Source organism: Gossypium hirsutum, chromosome D09, assembly GCF_007990345.1.
Source record: "Gossypium hirsutum isolate 1008001.06 chromosome D09, Gossypium_hirsutum_v2.1, whole genome shotgun sequence".
NCBI classification, from domain to species: domain Eukaryota; kingdom Viridiplantae; phylum Streptophyta; class Magnoliopsida; order Malvales; family Malvaceae; genus Gossypium; species Gossypium hirsutum.
Window position 1 is genome coordinate 49804104 of NC_053445.1, and position 18633 is coordinate 49822736.

At 34.6% G+C, this 18633-nt stretch overlaps 3 protein-coding genes and 3 pseudogenes across 3 annotated transcripts; 2 read left to right on the forward strand and 4 right to left on the reverse strand.

Moving 5' to 3' along the window:
• The first annotated feature begins 2007 nt into the window (after positions 1–2007).
• LOC107890628 (uncharacterized) lies at positions 2008–4589 on the forward strand (annotated as a pseudogene).
• On the reverse strand, positions 4579–6161 carry LOC107890629 (60S ribosomal protein L37a-like). Its single transcript, NM_001425979.1, has 5 exons — positions 6084–6161; positions 5571–5610; positions 5197–5285; positions 5001–5083; positions 4579–4912 (listed from the first exon to the last, which is right to left on the reverse strand). The coding sequence occupies exons 1-5, from the start codon at positions 6084–6086 to the stop codon at positions 4849–4851; spliced, it is 279 nt and encodes a 92-aa protein (NP_001412908.1). The 5' UTR covers positions 6087–6161; the 3' UTR covers positions 4579–4848.
• A 139-nt stretch (positions 6162–6300) lies between these two features.
• LOC107890630 (uncharacterized) lies at positions 6301–8392 on the forward strand. The gene is made up of 3 exons (XM_016815145.2): positions 6301–6455; positions 6559–6676; positions 8151–8392. Exons 1-2 carry the CDS (start codon positions 6388–6390, stop codon positions 6671–6673), a joined length of 183 nt encoding a protein of 60 aa, XP_016670634.1. The 5' UTR covers positions 6301–6387; the 3' UTR covers positions 6674–6676; positions 8151–8392.
• Positions 8393–8548: 156 nt separating this feature from the next.
• Positions 8549–10151, reverse strand: LOC107892450 (beta-amylase 3, chloroplastic-like; annotated as a pseudogene).
• On the reverse strand, positions 10111–11460 carry LOC121203184 (beta-amylase 3, chloroplastic-like; annotated as a pseudogene).
• Positions 11461–12096: 636 nt separating this feature from the next.
• On the reverse strand, positions 12097–13591 carry LOC107890627 (FCS-Like Zinc finger 2). The gene is made up of 2 exons (XM_016815143.2): positions 13023–13591; positions 12097–12750 (listed from the first exon to the last, which is right to left on the reverse strand). The coding sequence occupies exons 1-2, from the start codon at positions 13355–13357 to the stop codon at positions 12564–12566; spliced, it is 522 nt and encodes a 173-aa protein (XP_016670632.2). The 5' UTR covers positions 13358–13591; the 3' UTR covers positions 12097–12563.
• Between the last annotated feature and the right edge of the window lie 5042 nt (positions 13592–18633).

The window sequence follows — 18633 nt, forward strand, 5'->3', positions numbered from 1 at the left end:
GCTTAGAGAATTAATCACAATGGCCACTGATATTTACCAAAAATATTTTTTTAGCTTGCATTCTTTCAATTCTTTTATTAATTTTCACGTGCACATGAATTTATGCATTTGATTATTTTAATTTAATTAACTATATATTTTTTATTTAAATGAGATAAGTAATTATTATTCAATATTTTATCTATTTAATAAATATAAAATAATTAAGATATTTTATAATACGATATTGCTTGTGTATAAATTCAAATAGAAATTAATATAAAGTGTGGTTTAATGTTTATCAGATTTTATCTATTCATTTTTTTAGATTTAATATAATAAGAATATTCTAATGTTCAAGTAATAAATAATATACTTAAATGAGAATGTATAATTGTTCGATATTAATGGTATATTAAGTGATAATTATCCTGAACTAATAAGCGTAAATTAATGTGAACATAAAGTCTATTTTAATAATTTTATGACTTTATTTAATTAAAATATTTTTATAAATAATATTACTTTTACTAATAAATTAAAATATTAATTATTTTAGCGAATGGCATATGAGAGTGGCATATTAAAAAGTTAATTTTAATCATTTTAATGAGCTGCTTTATTTGCATACATGCCACCAACTGAAGTTTTTGATAGAAAGGCCAAAAGTTTCCAAATTCATTTATTTGCTTTTCTAAAGCTATCGGATTTTCATGCCTTATCTTCCATATGCATACAGGGTATCATTCAAAACACACAAAAAATACGAAAAATGTTTAATTCTGCTCCTACAATTGGCTTAAAGTTTTCGGCTTAGTCTTAAGTTTAATCCCTCTACTTTATGAAAATTAAAAAGTGAGTCATTTTGTTTTAATTTATTAGAAATTGATCTTTGCTCCTTACAATAATTGTAAAGTTAGTCCAAATTGGTGACACTGTTAAACTTTTTTTATTAAATTATTTGATTTAGAAATTAACAGTAAAGAATTAACAAAAACCAATAATTAAACAATTTATATGTAACAAATTAACAAAAAATCTATAGTTCAAATTTATATATTTGCCAACAACTAAACTTAACTTAAAATACAATGACCAAAATTTGACAAATTAGCATAAAAGGATCATGAAATAAAGAGATGAAATTAAGAGGTGTCATCTTTGAAAAGGGAAAACAAAGTGGCAGCTGTCAGGCAGATCTTGCTTTCCATTCAAGGCTCATCAACTTTCTTTTAGCACATAATTATCTAAATAATTTGATGATTAAGTACCCAATTTTGACAAGCTCACCTAATTAATTACTATAAATTAAGCTTAGATTTTAAGCCACATTGAACTCAATTAAATGCATGGATCAAATAAACCAGCTGTCACTTTCTCATACGTGGACGTGATCAAAGAAGAAATGATGGAAAAACTCATTAATATCCAGTAAAAGAGAAATGTTATGTGAAGAAACAAGGATATAGGAAAATAGTGAGATGGGAAAACTGAAGCAAGGGAATGGTAGATCCACTTGCATTGCATTGTCAATACACGTACATGAATTATCAATAAAATTTATATTATGATTTGGTCTATACTTGAGAATCTCACGCTCTTGATTTATAGTAAAGTTGATTAATTGATGTCTAATTTTTTTTATAGGATCAACACATGTTTGTAGTCTGACAAAGGAACATTAAGATAAACATAATAATTAATTTCGCTTACCAAAAGTATTAATCATTGGATAGCATGATTGGAGAAATTCATTTTAAAATTCGACAATATTATCCTTCAAAAAAATAAATAAAAAGTGGTCCAACTTTAGAGTTAAGCTTAAGAGAGGATAGGGTATATTTTCTGCTTTAAGCAGCAGTATGTGCAATGTGTTGGAGGTCACGTGATAGGTCCATTTCAAGTGCTTGGAATCTGTCTAAATTTAGAAATGTAGTAGTTTTTTAGATTTATTGTTTGTATTAAAAATTAAAATATTTGATTAAATGATTAATCATGGTATATATATATATAAATAAATTCAAAATTATTTTCCAGAAAATGATTTGAAGAGGAAAAAAAGGAGAAAGTGACATTTAAGAAAATATCAGGAAAGTGGGGGGTGTTTTCGACCAAGAACCGCCCCTGTCAACCCCTCTAATATATGTTGCTTCCCCAATCTGGTTTTCGTCCTTTCGTCTCTAATATATTAGAAACACAAAAAACAGAGTAACAGAGAAAATTTTCAGACCGAAACAAGAAGATAAATTAGTTCCCGTTTTATGTTAAATGCATCAAAAGAAATCCGGGAAACATCAAGAGATCGGAAAAGCAAGCAGCGACTGCATCTCTTCCGATTTCGACCATTCCACTTCTTTACTAATCCCTTCCTTGGATGATCATCGATTCAATCGAAACAACCTACAAAAGAATCCAAATGTTCCCACTCAAAACAGGTCTCATCTCATCATCCAAATCCCATCCTCAACGAACCCATCACCACCACCACCACCACCATCGACAACGACAACCCATCATCAGGAAAGACCTAATGACTTTTCTCCAACTCATGCCCTTCTCTCAACACCCCACAAGAGGTCTGTAATGACACAGAATCCCCTTTCTCATTCCCCAACTCCGTCTTCTTTCAAGAACCGGCATAATCACCGCCAAAGGATTGATAGATTAGCTTTAACCACCTCTTGTTTTACTTTTATTGCTGTTCCTTTCGACGCTCAAGAACTGGGTAGGAAACTCGTTCATCATCTGAACCGTGGCCGTTTGCTTTGTTTCCACTTGCGTTTTCTTGTTTTGCTTGCTCTGCCTTCGCTGTATTTCTTGGTCTCTTATCCGCGGCGGTTCCTTGTGTTGAATCTTCTCGCTTTGCTTGCTTTCTTGCTTACCCTTTGGGTTTCTCTCAACCTTGCACTCCCTCGCTTGCCTTCGATTCGATTACTTCTTGCTCGCTCTTTGCCTGCCAAGTTCACTCGACTAGGTTCATCTTCCATATCTTCAAAAGCAGTTGTTTGGTCAATTGGGTCAAAGCCAAAATCTGAGAAGAAGGCGAATTCGGGGACTTGGGTACAAGTTTACAGTAACGGGGATGTGTACGAGGGTGAATTTCACAAGGGGAAATGTTCAGGGAGTGGGGTTTATTATTACCATATGAAAGGGAGGTATGAAGGGGATTGGGTTGATGGGAAATATGATGGTTATGGTGTGGAAACATGGGCAAAAGGGAGCCGATATCGCGGTCAATATAGGCAGGGATTAAGGCATGGAATTGGGGTGTATAGGTTTTATACTGGTGATGTTTATGCTGGTGAATGGTCTAATGGGCAGTGCCATGGATGTGGAGTTCATGCTTGTGAGGATGGCAGCAAGTATGTGGGGGAATTCAAGTGCGGTGTTAAACATGGACTTGGTCATTACCACTTCAGGTGAATTCATCTTTAATCGTGTCATGCGAAACTAATCTGCATTAATTTAGGATTCTTTGCCTTTTTAACTTGAGCTGTTGGTTTTATTTTTCTCTTTGATTCTTGTTGGTTTCTCCATTGTGTTTCACGTTGTTGTGTAATGTATGCTCCCCGTTACGTACAGTTTTAATCTCCCATCGTAGATTTCAGTTCTAATTACTGGTGAGGTTTTACAACTCAAAATGCAGAAACGGGGACGAATATTTTGGGGAATATTTTTCCGACAAGATGCATGGCTTTGGTGTTTATCAATTTGGAAATGGACACCGCTATGAGGGGGCTTGGCATATGAAGGAAGAAGGCAGGGACTTGGTACATACACTTACAGAAATGGTGAGACACAATCCGGTCACTGGCAAAATGGTGCTCTCGATGTTCTTAGCGCACAAAATACTCGACCCAGAGTCCTTCACGCTGTCCAGGTGTCGTTTATATAACGGCTTCACTATTGAATTACCATTAACTCCTTAGTATGAATATAACCTGAATGTTTAGGGTGCCTAGTAATAAAAACTACTACGTTTCCGAGATAACACCAAGAACTGCTATGAATTCTCTTATAATTTGCTACACTATATATACAGGAAGCATGGCGAGCTGCTGAGAAAGCTCGTGACGTTGCAAAGATTGACAAGAGAGTGCATAAAGCTGTGTCAGCTGCAAACAAAGCAGCCAATGCTGCCAGAGTGGTGGCTGTTAAAGCTGTCCAGAAACAAATGCATCATCATAACAGTGAAGAAATACCAACCGTGATAGCCTGAACCTAATACAAGGAATGTAGTAGAGCCTTAAAAAACACCAAAAATGGTTACAACTGTTCTCTTCAATTTTCGAAGTGAGAACTGCAAGGTTCCTGCTTGGAACCATGTTCAATCGTCATTCAAAGATGGTTATTTGATCATGGAGCAAGAAATGGACCTTTCCCTTTCTTTTAATGGCTTATGTAATGTATATAAGCTGAGTTTACAAGAGAGATGGCACTGAGGTGGGTGCCTAACGAGTATGGTGATATTTCTATCTTTTTCTTCTTGTAAATGTAATTAGTCGTAGTTCTAGATCCTGGAACTCTGGATAAAACATCCAGTCCTCCCAAGGCCAGCTTCTTATGCACGTTGGTTACAATAATAAACAAAAGAAGTCATTTTCGAGCAATACCTGTTCCCGATTATTGCAAAATATGCAGCATTATAGAACGCCGACAAAGACCAACTTAATTTGATGCAAAGTAACAAGATATTCATGAAACAAGAATACTCAAATATTTGAACTTAAATAAAGCTCCAATACCAGAGTTAAGATATAAAATTAAGAACTAAGCGCCACAATTGTCAACAAAATGACTCAACTGGTTTGTAGCCAACACATAAACGAACATCATACCAAAGTTGAACATAACGTAGTCAGCAGCTGCTCAACTCTCAGTTTGCTCCCTCAACCTCCTAATAGTACTCCTCACCGTCACAGCGCTGGCAGTGCTGTAAAATAACAAAAGCAGTACCTTGTTAATTACATGGACATCCAAAGAAAAGAAACTGAAACGAGAGGAACAGAGTAGATAATTACTTCAAAGTATAAGCACCACCAGCTTTAACTTTCCCGCAATCCTTGCAGCCCCAGATTCCTACAGCCTTTCTCTTCACTGCATACTGTAGCAGCAGAGCTTATTAGAACAAAGACATCCAACAGATGATGAGCAAAAATATGAACATAAGCCTTGGAACTCAGAAACTATAGGATCAAACAAAACCGAATGCCATACCTTTCCACAGAACTCGCAGAAGTACTTGCTGTGTTGACTCACCTCCATCTTCTTAATTTGCTTCCTCAAACTGGCACCATAACGGGTACCTTCAGTAACAGACAAAACAAGAAAAGGAATCAGAGGGGAAAACTTCAGGTATTGAAATGCCAAAAATCCCATTTTAAGTTAGAATTGTTTCGAGAATAAAGCTACAATAGTTGAAAATTTAAATCAATTTAGATAAAAATCAGAAAGGTAACAGTTTCCAACATTCAAATAGCTATCAAATACCATCTTTCATACAATATCGATCCTTTCTACGTAGAAATTCTGTCTAGAAAACAAAATATGAATTACAAAGATAAGACTTCATAAAATCAAGTAGCACCTACCATATTTTCCAACAATTCCGGCCTTCTTCGTTCTCTTTGTCTGCACCATCAATAAAAGCGAGTTAATAAATCATATTCCACCGTGAAGCAACATTAACAAAATAAATAAATCCCATGTGATATCTAATTGCTTTTCTAGCATTTTAGCCTTTAGATTCTAATTCAAAATAAATGAAGATAAAAAAAAACGACTTGAAACCGACAATGAGACCAATTTATGAACAACCCATCAAAGTTTTTTAACCCGAAAATTGAAATATGATTGTTCGACTTCCTATCTCATTTCCTTTTCCTGCTACGTTGCACAAAAAGGCTGACAACATAGCTATAACACAGTTGATATTTAGCTATAAAATGAGATTATATCTGATTCAACTTGTTCTTATTGCTCCACTAACCAACTACTTTAACAGGCAATTTTTGTGGATAGCATTTTCCCGGAAAACAAACAAGTCTATAAACATATGCAAAATGTTAAAAGAATTTTTTTCAAAGTGAGAAAGAAGAGAATACCATGGTCGCTGGGCTGAGAGGATCTGCGCCTGTCTGGTCCGGAAGGTGAGGAGCGGCTCTTCGAGAGAAAATAACAACGACGAGTTAGGGTTTTCTGGTTCGGGTTTTTATAGAAACTTGAAATGACTGGGTCAAGACAATCGAGTATTCTTCCAAACCAACCCGTAACAAATAAAAATGATGGGCCGGACCAACCAATGAGAATTATCGTCAGTCAGCCCAGCTATGGTAATTGCAATAAAACCCAATCGAGTAGCTAATCCACGCCGTTTCAGTTACCGGGAAAAAGAGAGCAACAAATAATATGGAAAAATCGTTCACTCTTATTCACATGGTTGCCACCGCCGGTGTCTTCTCCGCCGTTTCTTGCTGGTAGCTATTGCTCCATTATTTTTTTTCTTTCACTTGCTCTGGAATCTCCATCTTTCAAAGTTTGATTTTTGTTTTTTCACTTTTTTAATAATCATTGATTCAGGTACGGATTCATGTTTGGCAGAGAATCAGCTCGTAAAGAACTTGGAGACTTGATCGAAAATCTTCGCCGCGATAATTCAAGCTCTTCTTCTTCGTCACCTCCCTCGCACTCTTGATCGGTACTTTTCAGTTCACTGATTTTGAGAATTTCTTTCGAATGTGATATAATTAGTTGACAGAATTAGCAGCTTCAAATTTTGAATGATGAAATAGACAAATAAGCAATTTCTTCTTTTCTTTTTGTTAGAGGAAAATTGGACACTTTCCTAGTAATTTAATCAGTAGGAGGGAGATTAGAACGAGTGTTTAATCTCTCTATTTCTCATGATAAAAGGAATTTCTCAGAGTATCAGATTGCGATGCTTGCGACTGCTTTAGGAAATGGCTACAGAGATTTATGAGACAAAGTTGGTTATCACTCTTTGTGATGCTTCTTATTAGGAGAGAAAGCTTAAAAGATCCAATGCTAGCAGTTATAATGGCATCCTATTAGATGACTGGATTTTAGGAGGACAGTATTTGGTTCAGATTTGACAGGTGTAGCTCATGAAGCTTTTAATGAAATTCAAGTTGAAGGTGTTGGAGAAATGTTGAATGAAGAATGGCTAACATTGCAAAGTCAAAATTTGTCACTTTGAGTCCAAATGATAATGTGAACAATCAATGGTGCATGCAGCTACAAGAAACCAACCGCTGAGGGAGACATCAACTCCTTAAAGGAGGGTTAGGTTAGGACTAGGAAAGTCAGGATGGCCTATTTAGCGCAATACAGTGATGTCAAGATGTAGGTTTTGTGCTCGGTAAATTGGTCAATTCTTTTTCCAGTTTATGGTCGATGATGCAGAAATGAAAAGGAAAGTATATGGTGTTATATCTAAGGTTGAAGGAAGAGGTCTTAAAGGTTGAAGCTATTATAACTTCTGAAATAGTAATAACCTATGATACTTGGACTCAAGTGTGAGTGTTGGATAAGGGTATGTGTCTAATATCGGTCCAATTTTTTCCAAGTTTTTCTATGTATTTTGAGGGACATATCCATATCCGAAATGTGTTTGATACTGGTGTCTGACATGGGTACTTAAAAGAGAGATGAAGAGCCAGAGCAATGTATGTAAAAACCAACTTCATCTTTTCAGTTCCAGATCATTCCTAAAAACTTTATGTGAGGATACTACTTCGTGGATGCAGTGTATATGTTTGGATTTTAGACATCGGCTGCATGCATTATTACTTTTATATTAGCTATTAACTGCTTAAAAATAGTACTTTAGTACTTCGGTACTTTGTCCTTGCTATTAACTGCCAATCAGGAACTTCTGATTTTATTTCCTTCTTGCAACAACATGCATGAATGGTTTGATTGGTTTATTTATCTTTGAAATTTGCTATCCTTTTTTGCCACACTTATCTCAGTTGAAAATATCTCCAACTTACTACGTCTTTTATCTAGCAAACACCGAATGTCTTTGCTTTTAAAGTTGAACTCAAAGAGTTAATATTTGCATTATTTACCTACTTGGATGCATGGAGTCAAACTAATGTCTTGATGAATGTCCTAACTCTAAACTTTCTTGTCGATTGTGGCAAATTTAGCTATATGGAAGCATTGAGGTCAAGGAGCTGTGACCGAACAACTTTCCTCCTCAAGGCTTGAAACTTGGCAAGACTTCACGGAGGCATATTGGGGACATGGTTAAGAGTGCTCATCTGGACTTCTCTGGCTGTGTATTTTCATGTCTTGTAGTTTCTCTCTAGACAACTTTTGTAATGATTTGACAGATTTGGTTCATTATATCTAACTTTTATTCTATGGTTGAAAGAATTATTTGAAACAATTTGGGTGTGTAATTTGAAACAAAGCTCATTGTGGAGTTTCTTAAAAATACATAAACTGTTTTTGATACTTGTGGCCTCGGCCTCAAGGGCAGCGGTGGGGGAGATAGGCTGATAGGGGCTTTGGCCCCCAAAATGGTGAAATTATAGTTTGGTTCTTTCAAAAATTAATACAGTGATAAAATTGCATTCCCCCTCCAAAATAAAATTTACAATTCACTTTCGCCTTGAGTAGGAAGGCTCTCATGATTCAACACTAGTATACGACTCTTTTTCTATAAATAAATTACGGAAAACAATTTAAGTTTCTCGCTCTAAAACGAATGAATTACAACAACAACAACAAAAAAAAACAAATGTAAATATGCTACTTTGGCATATGATACCAAAAATTATGTGTGATACACTATAGTATATACTGTTGTACATAGCCTGTGTGCCTGGTTTTTATGCAAAAGCTGCCAGTTATTCCCTTGAAACAACCTTTTGTTCATTCTTAAATATGTAAATGCACTCAATCCATTGCCTGAATCTGATCTACTTATTCTAAAACTTGTGCATATCCACCAGCATCATACCTCTCCAGTGCATTTTCTACAGTAAGTTCGCCCTGGGCTGTCTTTGTTGCCATCTTTACTTGTCGAACTAATCCCTCGGGTGAACAATTTGCATACTCAGGTTGTTCCCCATCTTTCATTTCCATGCAGGCGAAGTTGAACACTATTCCATTCACAATTTGCATACTCAGGTTGTTCCCCATCTTTCATTTCCATGCAGGCCAAGTTGAACACTATTCCATGTTTACTTAACATTTATGCAATCGGAAGGTAACCATCTTGATATCGAATGTTATAGTATCCTGCTGTTAGTTCTGCAGCATGAGACCTTGTTCTGTAATGCCAATGGATTCCAGCTACCTTTCCTGAAAGCTTTGTTTCAGTTCCACGGAAAGTTGCTTTTGCTGCTGTAAATATCCTGTCCCCATGCTCTGGTAGTTTTCCCGAGTACCACTCTAGGAAGAACTGTCCGTACTTGGTGTTCCATGCTCCATCCCTTCGGAGAAACCCGGTTTCTTCGGGAAATTGCTTGTAGTGACCTGAATCATGCGTCCCACCTTTCCCAGTCATGTTTCCCGATTGCTTCTGACGCTGCTTCGAGTGAAGCTCTCATATACTGTTTCAACACTTAAAAAACTTGTTTAGAAAATCTAATAATCTAAGCTTAGTAATAGAGAAACTTCATTTCAGTTCATAAAAATTCAGTAATTTACCTTGTCATAGCACTGAAATTCTCGAATTCCAGGAAACTTCCATGTTCCATTGCTTTCTGGGTATCTCAGCTCTCCACAAGGGCCCAACCCCACTTGAATTTCCTGATACAGAGAACTTGCATTTATATTTCTTGAGTTTTTTTTTTTTTGGCTTATAGAACTGCATAAAAACTTGATATTGATGGTTTGATATTTTAGACTCTAATAGGAACCAAGGGGTTATATCAATGATGCTGATATACCTCTATTTACTTGTATAGTTCGAGATATATAGATGCTTACCACAATAACTCGTCCCAAGTAATCTCTGAACCTTTCCCGGAAGCTCCTCATGTAATCTGTGTAAACCTGAATCGGTGTTCTTCCCCTGAGAACTGGTAGGGAGTCACAACCCAAGGAAATGTACTCGGGGTTCCTCTGCCCCGACCTATCGGTGTAGATGAGGTCCGGGTTCTGCTGATTTCTTCAAGCACCCATGGAGGCAAAGGTATGGTGAATATTCAAGTAAGAAACTTCGGTTCATGTCTCGGAAACCATTTTCGTAAGAGCAAAGAATTTTGAATCTAATACATAATGTTATTGTTTTGGCAGTTGAAATTGAGATGCAGAAGGTGAAGTAAATTTATACCTGCAAGAATCTACGACATTCCCTCCGCACTGATGAAAAGACATGACAACTTGGAGCTTTAGACCATGTTTTTCGACCATTCGGACAAGCTCAGCGTACCCTTCCCAATTGTACTTTAACATCTTTCTCTACTGAACCCCACCAAGCATCCACCATAACTCCTTCCAAACCTGCGTTCTTTAAGGCCATTAAACTCACATTCATTGCCCTTGGTTTATTCAAGGTACCTCCATGAGTTATTGTGTCAAGTGGTAACATCACAAAAAGAGTTATTTTTATTATGGGAAATTGTTAGACTATGTAACTTCTCCATTTCCTCGCTGTTATTCTTCTTCTGTCCGGTGATCGAGAGCCATGCTTGATCCTGCACCTCGAATTCCTCGCCTGGAAACGGGACAATGATGACAGCCTCATTCGAGCAAAGCAAATGGTGGCTAAGGAATCATCAGGTGTTTTGAAGCTTTTGGTTTCTTCTAGATTGATGAAAGAAGTGGAAGAATGTAAGGTTAAGGCCATTGTTTGTATTTGCTGTTTTTTGGAAAATGAAGAGAAGGAAATGAGATACATGGGGATAAATGAAGACGGTTTGCATTTATATGTATATAATTGAAACTTGGGGTTAAGCTTTTGAAAGAAAAGACAACGTTGGGGTTAAGCTTTGAAGGAGAAAAAGGTCGCAACAGATCTACTTTTCGAGGTTAGTTTCTCTGTAACGCGGTTATTTGTTGTCCATTACAAATCGAAAAACCATGTTACTCGGATTGGTGAGTATGGTTATACTTTTTTCAAGTTTCTTTTTTATGTATTTTGAGAGATTGTATTTTCATATCCAGGTGTCAAACATGGATCCCATAAACATGCCTCAGAGTCTTTTGGCTTTGTTGATTATTTTGGGTATTCCAAATATGGGGTCGATTTTACATCGGTTCAATACGATGTGTACTGTTTCAGTGCTAAATCGGAACAACTAACATCCTTTTTCACAACTGTACAAATTTTGATCACACTAGCTAAAATATGGTATATCAGTCGATGCATGAATAATGATAAGTGCACATAATTTACATATTTTAGAATCGAACATTTAGCATTTTACATGATTCTTAGGTGAAATATTGCATCTTAGTTTAGATTACTTATTTCGAGTCTTAACTACATTTATTGATTTTTTAATGTTTTTCTTTTATTTTATGCATTTGTAAATAATTGAGTTTAATTTAGATGTTTTTGAACTTGATATAGGTTTCACGAAAACTTAAGGCTCAAGTTTTGAGACCATTGGTGGTTTTAGATGAAGAATCGAGACAAGGCATACCCGAGAACAAGAAGTTTGGAGCCCCGGCACAGCATGTCGGGAGCAATGACGCCCTAGCCTCAACCAGCGCTCCAATGTCATACGCACTGTTAATGCATAAAATCACATTCTCTATCAATCGCAACCTCTCCCCCTTTCTTTCATTAAAATATCCAAGAAAGAATTCCCAGAAAAATAAAAATAAAAAGAAACCCTCCATTAACTCTTTTAAGTGCAATACAAAAAGTAGAATAATGTGGAGAATTGATTACGAAGCCTTTAACTTGCAAATAGCCATTGTTTCCCCGGTGGGAGTTGTGTGGTGTGGCTCCGGCACAAGCCACAGTTGCCCGCCTTCTTTTAATGAACCTTTTTCAACTTTATTTATTTTTCTTCCCAACCCTTTACCTTTCTATGGCCATATTAAACCAGTCTAAAGGCTAAAAGGCCATAGGTGAAGGAATTGACTAGGGAAGTGCAATGACAATAAAAGTTAACAATGAAAACTAAAATCGACAAAACAAAACAGCTTCTTTTTTATCAAGTTCCATTCATGTCATTCACTTTCCATATTCATGAAAATGAACAGCCAAAAACAACTTTCCTTTCTCTTCTTCATTGATTCATTTAGCACTTCTTAAGAAGAAAAAAAGGATCAAATCTAATTATCCACCAAAGAAAAACCCAAAAAAAGAGCCATATCATAGAGCAAATCTAAGGCTATCTCACAGTCTCATATAATACCCTATATCATAACATTCACAGTTAAACTTTTAGCATATATGTTTCTTCTCAAGAAAATTGGGATTTTTTTTTTAAAAACCCGGAAAAAGAAACCCTCATAGAGGCTGCTCCTTCTTGTTCTTCCTCTCCTTGGCCCTTTTCTTCATGGATCTCCATGTCCTTTGTTCAAGGTCTTTCTTTTCACTCTGTTTATACAAGGTAGATATATGTTTGTTTTATTTTGCTTGGTGAGGTGATTTAGGCAGCTGCAACAGTGCCTGGTCGGAAAGGGTAGCTTTCAGCTTTTGTTGGAGATGTAGATTTTTTTTGGTCTTTCTTTCTCATAGCTTTAATGGAGGATGAAAGGTTATGGTTCTTTTCCTTAGCTTCATCAATCTCTATTTGTTCTTGTCTACACTCTTCACTACAAAAAGGTGTGTCCCCTCTGCAAGATTTCCAACAACAAAAAACCAAATCCCAATCAGCAACCAAATCCATAAAAAAAAAATCAATCTTTGGTTCCTAAGACACACTTTCATACTTAAAGCGCACAGGAAAAATCATATATTTTATCCAAGATCAAACAATGGGCAGATTCATGGATTTATTCCCTAAAACTAATAGATTCATCAGATCTTTCTGCAATTATTCTCTTTTCAGTCTGGAAAAACAAATAGAACCGATACTGTTGTGAATACAAAAGAAAAATGGACTGACCTGTACATGAAGATGTCTCTGTTACCCCCAATAGGCTTCTTGCAAAGGAAACAAGCATCCAAGAAATGGGGCTGATGGTCTTCAAATCTGGCATCACAAAACCTACCAGACCTTGGAGAAGAAGCCGAAGAACAATAAAAAGATGAAGATGATGATGATGGCAGATTCCTCAAACTACTTCTCCTTGAGTAACAAAGAGGTCTTGAAAAAAATCCATTTTGCTTATGAGTTTGGCAATGAATTCCTGCATACCCAGACTCCATAACTGCAAGAGAAGCCAACCCATTATCTTCTTCAATGAAACAAGGCCTCCTTGAACGTCCAGATGATTCCATTTTTAGCGTTTTGGTTCGGTTTTTTGGTTTTAGAGAAGGTCTGATCTTTGGGTTGTTTCAAAGCAAAACAAAGATGAAGAAAGGAAAGTGAGTGGGAAAAGAAAATGGTGGGTTGATTTTATAGTGGGGGAAGCTCATAGCTTTGTTCTTTGTTGAGGAAAATTAAAATTAAAGAAAAAAAATAGAGTAAAAACAACTACAGGTTTTCAGGAAATCCGTGCTAGTGAATCTATTGGCTCAAAATACCTGCAATCTCTAAGTCGCTAATTATTTCCAGTTTTCCATTGACATTTTTGCCATTCGTTTGGAATTAATTACATTTGTTTTATGAAAATGGATGGTTGGGTTAGTTATGATTATTTATTATTTATTTTTGGAATTTCCTAGCTTTAATATAATGAATATTACGAGCCTTACCTTAATTAGCATCGACATTGATTCGAGTTAGGGTGAGATGATGTGAAGTTCTAAGCATTTATCAAAAAAATTTATATAATAGGTAATGTAATTTTGGCCATTGAACTAAATTTGTCCATGGGCCGGGTGGCCCGGCCCAGCCCGACGGCCGGCCCAAAATATGGAAGGGTTCGGGTAAAAATATAGGCCCGAAATATGAGGTTGGGCAAAAAATGAGGCCCGTTTAAAAAATGGGCCGGGCCTCGGGTACCACTTTTTTGGCCCGCACCCGGCCCAACCCGAATATAATAAATATTTTTTTTATTTTTAATTTTAAAATATTTTTTATTTTTAAAATAATTTTTTGATGTTTATTAAAAAATAGGCTGGGTCGGGCCGAGCTCGGGCTTATGATATTTTTCCCGGGCCAGGCCTGGGCAAAATTTCAAGCCCGTATTTCGGGCCGGCCCGAGCCTGGGCCTAGGAGGCGGGCCGAAAATTTTTCTGGGCCCGGCTCGCCCCATGGACAGGTCTACATTGAACTTGATGACTAGATTTATTTTCGTATTTGTACTTTTTCTTAAACTTGATAAATAAATCTATTTTGGTCTTTGAACCGGTATTATGTCAATATTTGATAATGTAATTAGTGTTCTTGGAACAAGATTGGATTGGTCAGTCAAACCGATTAAACCGAGAACTGATTGAGTCAAAAGACGTTGAACTAATTAAGTTGGAAACTACTCGAAATCGGTAAAAACCGAAAATTTGAGACAAAAACTAGTTGTTGAATTTGTTTAATATGTTTATTTTTTACTTTTTATAATTTTTAATTGTTCATTTAATTATTGTTGGTCTAACAGTTGAATCGATCAAACCAATTGAATTGAGAATCAGTAGTTTGACTAGTTGTTGAACCGATCCAGTTATTATAGTAATATATGTGACACTCTAAGATTGTGCCACGTCATCACATGAAATTTTATATAAATTTTTTTTTAATTTTCAAGTGATAATCAAAATTTTATATTTTTCTAAGTTTAAATACCAAAATAATTTAGTTGTTAAGATCATATATTAAAGTAAATAAAAGAATATATAAAAATTAAAGTAAACTTAGTTGTAAAATGCTAAAAATTATATTTCTCTTAATATAAGCACTGATTCATTTTCAAATAAATCTAAAAAATTCACTGAAAGTGATGCATTAGATATGAGGAAATTCCCAAAACGATAATCAATAATCGATTAAACAAACATTTTCGTATATTACTTTTAATTAATTTAAAATAAAAAAAATTTACCTAGCTCCTTTAAGATCTTGTGTTAATTATGTGAGGTAAAACCTTTTATTTAGCATGCATTACGAATATAAACCTTTATCACCTCGGTGAAAGAGTGATTTTAAATTGGGATCGGTTTTTTCAGGATAAAATTTTCAGGTGTTATTCTTAAAAACTTGATCTAATTCTTCAATAACGAAAAGTATTATCCTTTGAGGATGATTTTGCGGAAAGCAATATACAATTTACAAAGGAGAGTGACTCAATCTTACGTAAATATATAATCCTTCAATAAAAAGAGATATGAATGCTCCACCTTGTATGAAATTTGAATTCTCAACCAAATTTTGAATCTACTATAATTTTTGTATACGATGAATTTACAAGTGAATATGATTTTTAAAGTTATTGTATAAAAAATTGTTCACTAAATTATTAAAAAATTTAGATTACTTTCTGCTTATAATTTAGTTGAAAAAAACAAAACAAAAATATTTGTGTAAAATAAAAATACATAAATGAAGGGTAGATTTTTGTAAGGTAAACGACACCTAATATCATTAAATTATTAGTAAATTTATATTTTAGTCATTTAACTTCAAAAAGTTATAAAATGGTCACTAAACTATTCGAAAGTTTTCATTTAAATCATTGGTTGTTAAAATTGTTGTTATATCATTTTTGTGTATGTGTCGCTTGTATAAATTGAATGCTCTCCTTCTCATTTTTTTCTACAATTCATTTTTTTTTCATGAAACAATTTTAAGCATCACGGATCTACGAACTAAAAACTAAACAATTTTTTTCTCTGATCTTCGACAATGGTCGTCCAATCAACTTAGATTTAAGTTATATTCTTCTACATATTGATAGGTATTGATCCACCGTACTAATAGTTAAATTATCACTTGGAGCTCACTAGCCAGACTTAAAAAAAATTAATGATTTAAAAAAATTTAAATAATTTAATGACTATTCTATAATTTTTTAAAATTGAATAACTAAAATATAAATATACTAATAATTTAATTATTAAGTAATATTTTTATTGAAAGATTTTATACAGTGTAATTTTAAGTTTATTGTTATTATTTTTGAACGAAAGTTTTTTTATTAAATTGATGTGAAAGTAATTAATTCACGATACAAATTCAGAAGTAAATAATTTTAGTAAATAATGTTAATAAATGGAAAAAAATATTTGAAAGGGAATGGCAATTTCGTGGTTTAGGGGAGATGGGGGGCGAAAAAGAAGGAAACCGCAAGTCTCGTGTATTTTGGGACAAAATAAATCGTTGAAAAACAAAGCCCCACAAATGCCACTGTCCATATTTAACAACAGAGCAAAGCCCCACACTCGTGCATTGCGCGTTAACATAATGACCACAGTAATCATGGTGGACCGTGGTGGGTCTTTCCAGAGACTTGTACTACCGGTTGTACTAAAAATGAGCCACCACTATTTTAGATTTTTAATGAAAATTGTTAGCAGTTAAAATACAATAATTAGCTATTATTTATTATTAGTTAGAGCCTACCAAATTTCTCAATTAATTTGCAACGGATTTTGGACATAATTAAAATCCTAAGTACTAACCGTTTCTTAATTGGAATTAGATAGTATTTATATCATTCTTTTTCTTTTTATATGTCTTTGATTTTCAATATTATTACAAAAAATCAAACAAAATTTAATAATAAAATTGTTGATGTAATGTATAACAAGAGAGGAGAGTGGTTGCTACGGAGTTCAGTTCACCCAGTCGGGACTGAGAGTCGGAGGTTATGGAGAGTACGTAAAGGTTGAGAGTATGTTGGCAGAGCATAGGCTTGATATTCTATTAAGGTCGATATTTTCTTCATCTTTCCCGAGGGTATTTATAGGCAAGGGTTTCGTATAATATGGTATTAACGGGTTAGGCTTGTCATCTAGCCATCATTATAACGTGCTTGAGAGAGATGCATTCGATGGGATGAAGATGTTTATGACATGACAAATCTTGCCATTCGTTCTGATTCTGATGGGATGAAGTAGTTGAGCACACGTGATGTTTAGTGATCAACGCCTTCATGTTCCTAATGAAGATTGAGTCATCCATTGTTTGAGTAGTCATCCCGAGAGGATGAGTTCACAAGTGACTTCTCAACTTGCTAGTGATAGGTTTACTGTTTAGACACATTTTAAGATTACCATGTGTCATAGTATGAATGGGGTATAAAAAAGTAAAAGTTAAGCATGAACTTCATCCCTTTACTTGATAAAAGTGAGAAAGTAGTTAAACAATTTATATGTAATAAATTAGGTAATACTATTAAATGCTGTCATTAATTGACTGAATTAAAAACAAATAGTTCAACAATTTACATGCAAAACATTAAGAGAAGCTAGGGGGAAAGTCGAAAAAGATATGCAAAGTAAGCTATTCTTTTTTCATATTTAGGGAAATATGTCGATTTTGGAGAGATAAACATGACATATAAAATATATAAGTGAGTAGGAGAGGAATCGAACCCAAGACTTAAAGATAAAACCGTTAAACATTTAACTATCTGATAAAAAGAGTTGCTATGTAAGAAAAAAAAACGTTTTGTAGAAAGCACTTTTCTCAGGACGCACTTTCAGCCATGTCAGTTGAAAATGCTTTCGGCAGAAAGCGTTTTTTGCTTCTCTCTCTAATATCAATCTATTTTTATAAATATACAGCCTATTTTGCAAAAAGAAAATTCTTCCTAATTTTCCCCAATAAATTAATACAAATAAACGGTTAGACTAATTTCTTGATTTTCTTAAAATCTAAATATCATATTATGAGAAATTAAAACAGATAAATATATTTTTCAAATTTGTTTAGAATTAGATTTAAAAAATTGAAATATATGACTCGAGGTTTGTTAAATTAGTTTAATAAAAGCATTTAATCATTTAACATGGTTTTAGAACATAGGGAAAAAAGATAAATGGCCCGTTTTCAACAAAGTTCGGAGAAAAAGTCTTTGTCAATTCAGTTCAAAATAGTAGTCTTAAATCTTAATCATCAAATTTTCTTTTTTCCTTTTTAGAAAAAAGAAAAAGTACTAGTACCAGAAAATGGGGGTACCCCACGCGCCACACATGCAAGTACGACTTGTTAGAAACTCCCCCCCAAAAAAAAAACCATTGCAAAAAATCGACGGTTTCGAATGCTCCTTGCTGTGCACTTTCACTCCAACTTCTTTACGTCACTCGCTTTCGCTTTTTTTTTTTCCCTCTTATTCTTTTGTCGTTTTATTCGCTTTTTTCCTCTCACTTTAACTTCGGCGGGACCCGCCTCCCAAACCCATCGATTGTGGGGACCACCCCTTCTCCTTTTTTTTTGGCCTTTTTGTTTTAATCATTGATGATGCTATTATTTTGCCTTTTGATGCTCCATTTTGATAACCTGATGGAGCCTCCCTTTTAAATAAATATAAAAAATATATATCAATATTTTGCCAGTTATTGTCTATTTTCGAATTTACTTAGAATTAATGTTTTTTGTATTTTATTTTTAAAAAATTTTATTAACATTCACTTCATTGTTAACAAAAAGTGAGAAATACACTGACTAATATATTTTA

Bases quoted from the DNA above. Each gene is read 5' to 3' on its own strand.
- LOC107890629 (NM_001425979.1), bottom strand. The intron at 5,084-5,196 runs GTATGGCATTCG...CTGCTGCTACAG, and splicing joins TCTGCGAGTTCTGTGGAAAG to TATGCAGTGAAGAGAAAGGC. The intron at 4,913-5,000 runs GTAATTATCTAC...GTTATTTTACAG, and splicing joins GGTGGTGCTTATACTTTGAA to CACTGCCAGCGCTGTGACGG.
- LOC107890630 (XM_016815145.2), top strand. From the start codon at position 6,388: ATGGAAAAATCGTTCACTCTTATTCACATGGTTGCCACCGCCGGTGTC. The intron at 6,456-6,558 runs GTAGCTATTGCT...TCATTGATTCAG, and splicing joins TTCTCCGCCGTTTCTTGCTG to GTACGGATTCATGTTTGGCA.
- LOC107890627 (XM_016815143.2), bottom strand. From the start codon at position 13,357: ATGGAATCATCTGGACGTTCAAGGAGGCCTTGTTTCATTGAAGAAGAT. The intron at 12,751-13,022 runs GTCAGTCCATTT...GAAATCTTGCAG, and splicing joins AGAGACATCTTCATGTACAG to AGGGGACACACCTTTTTGTA.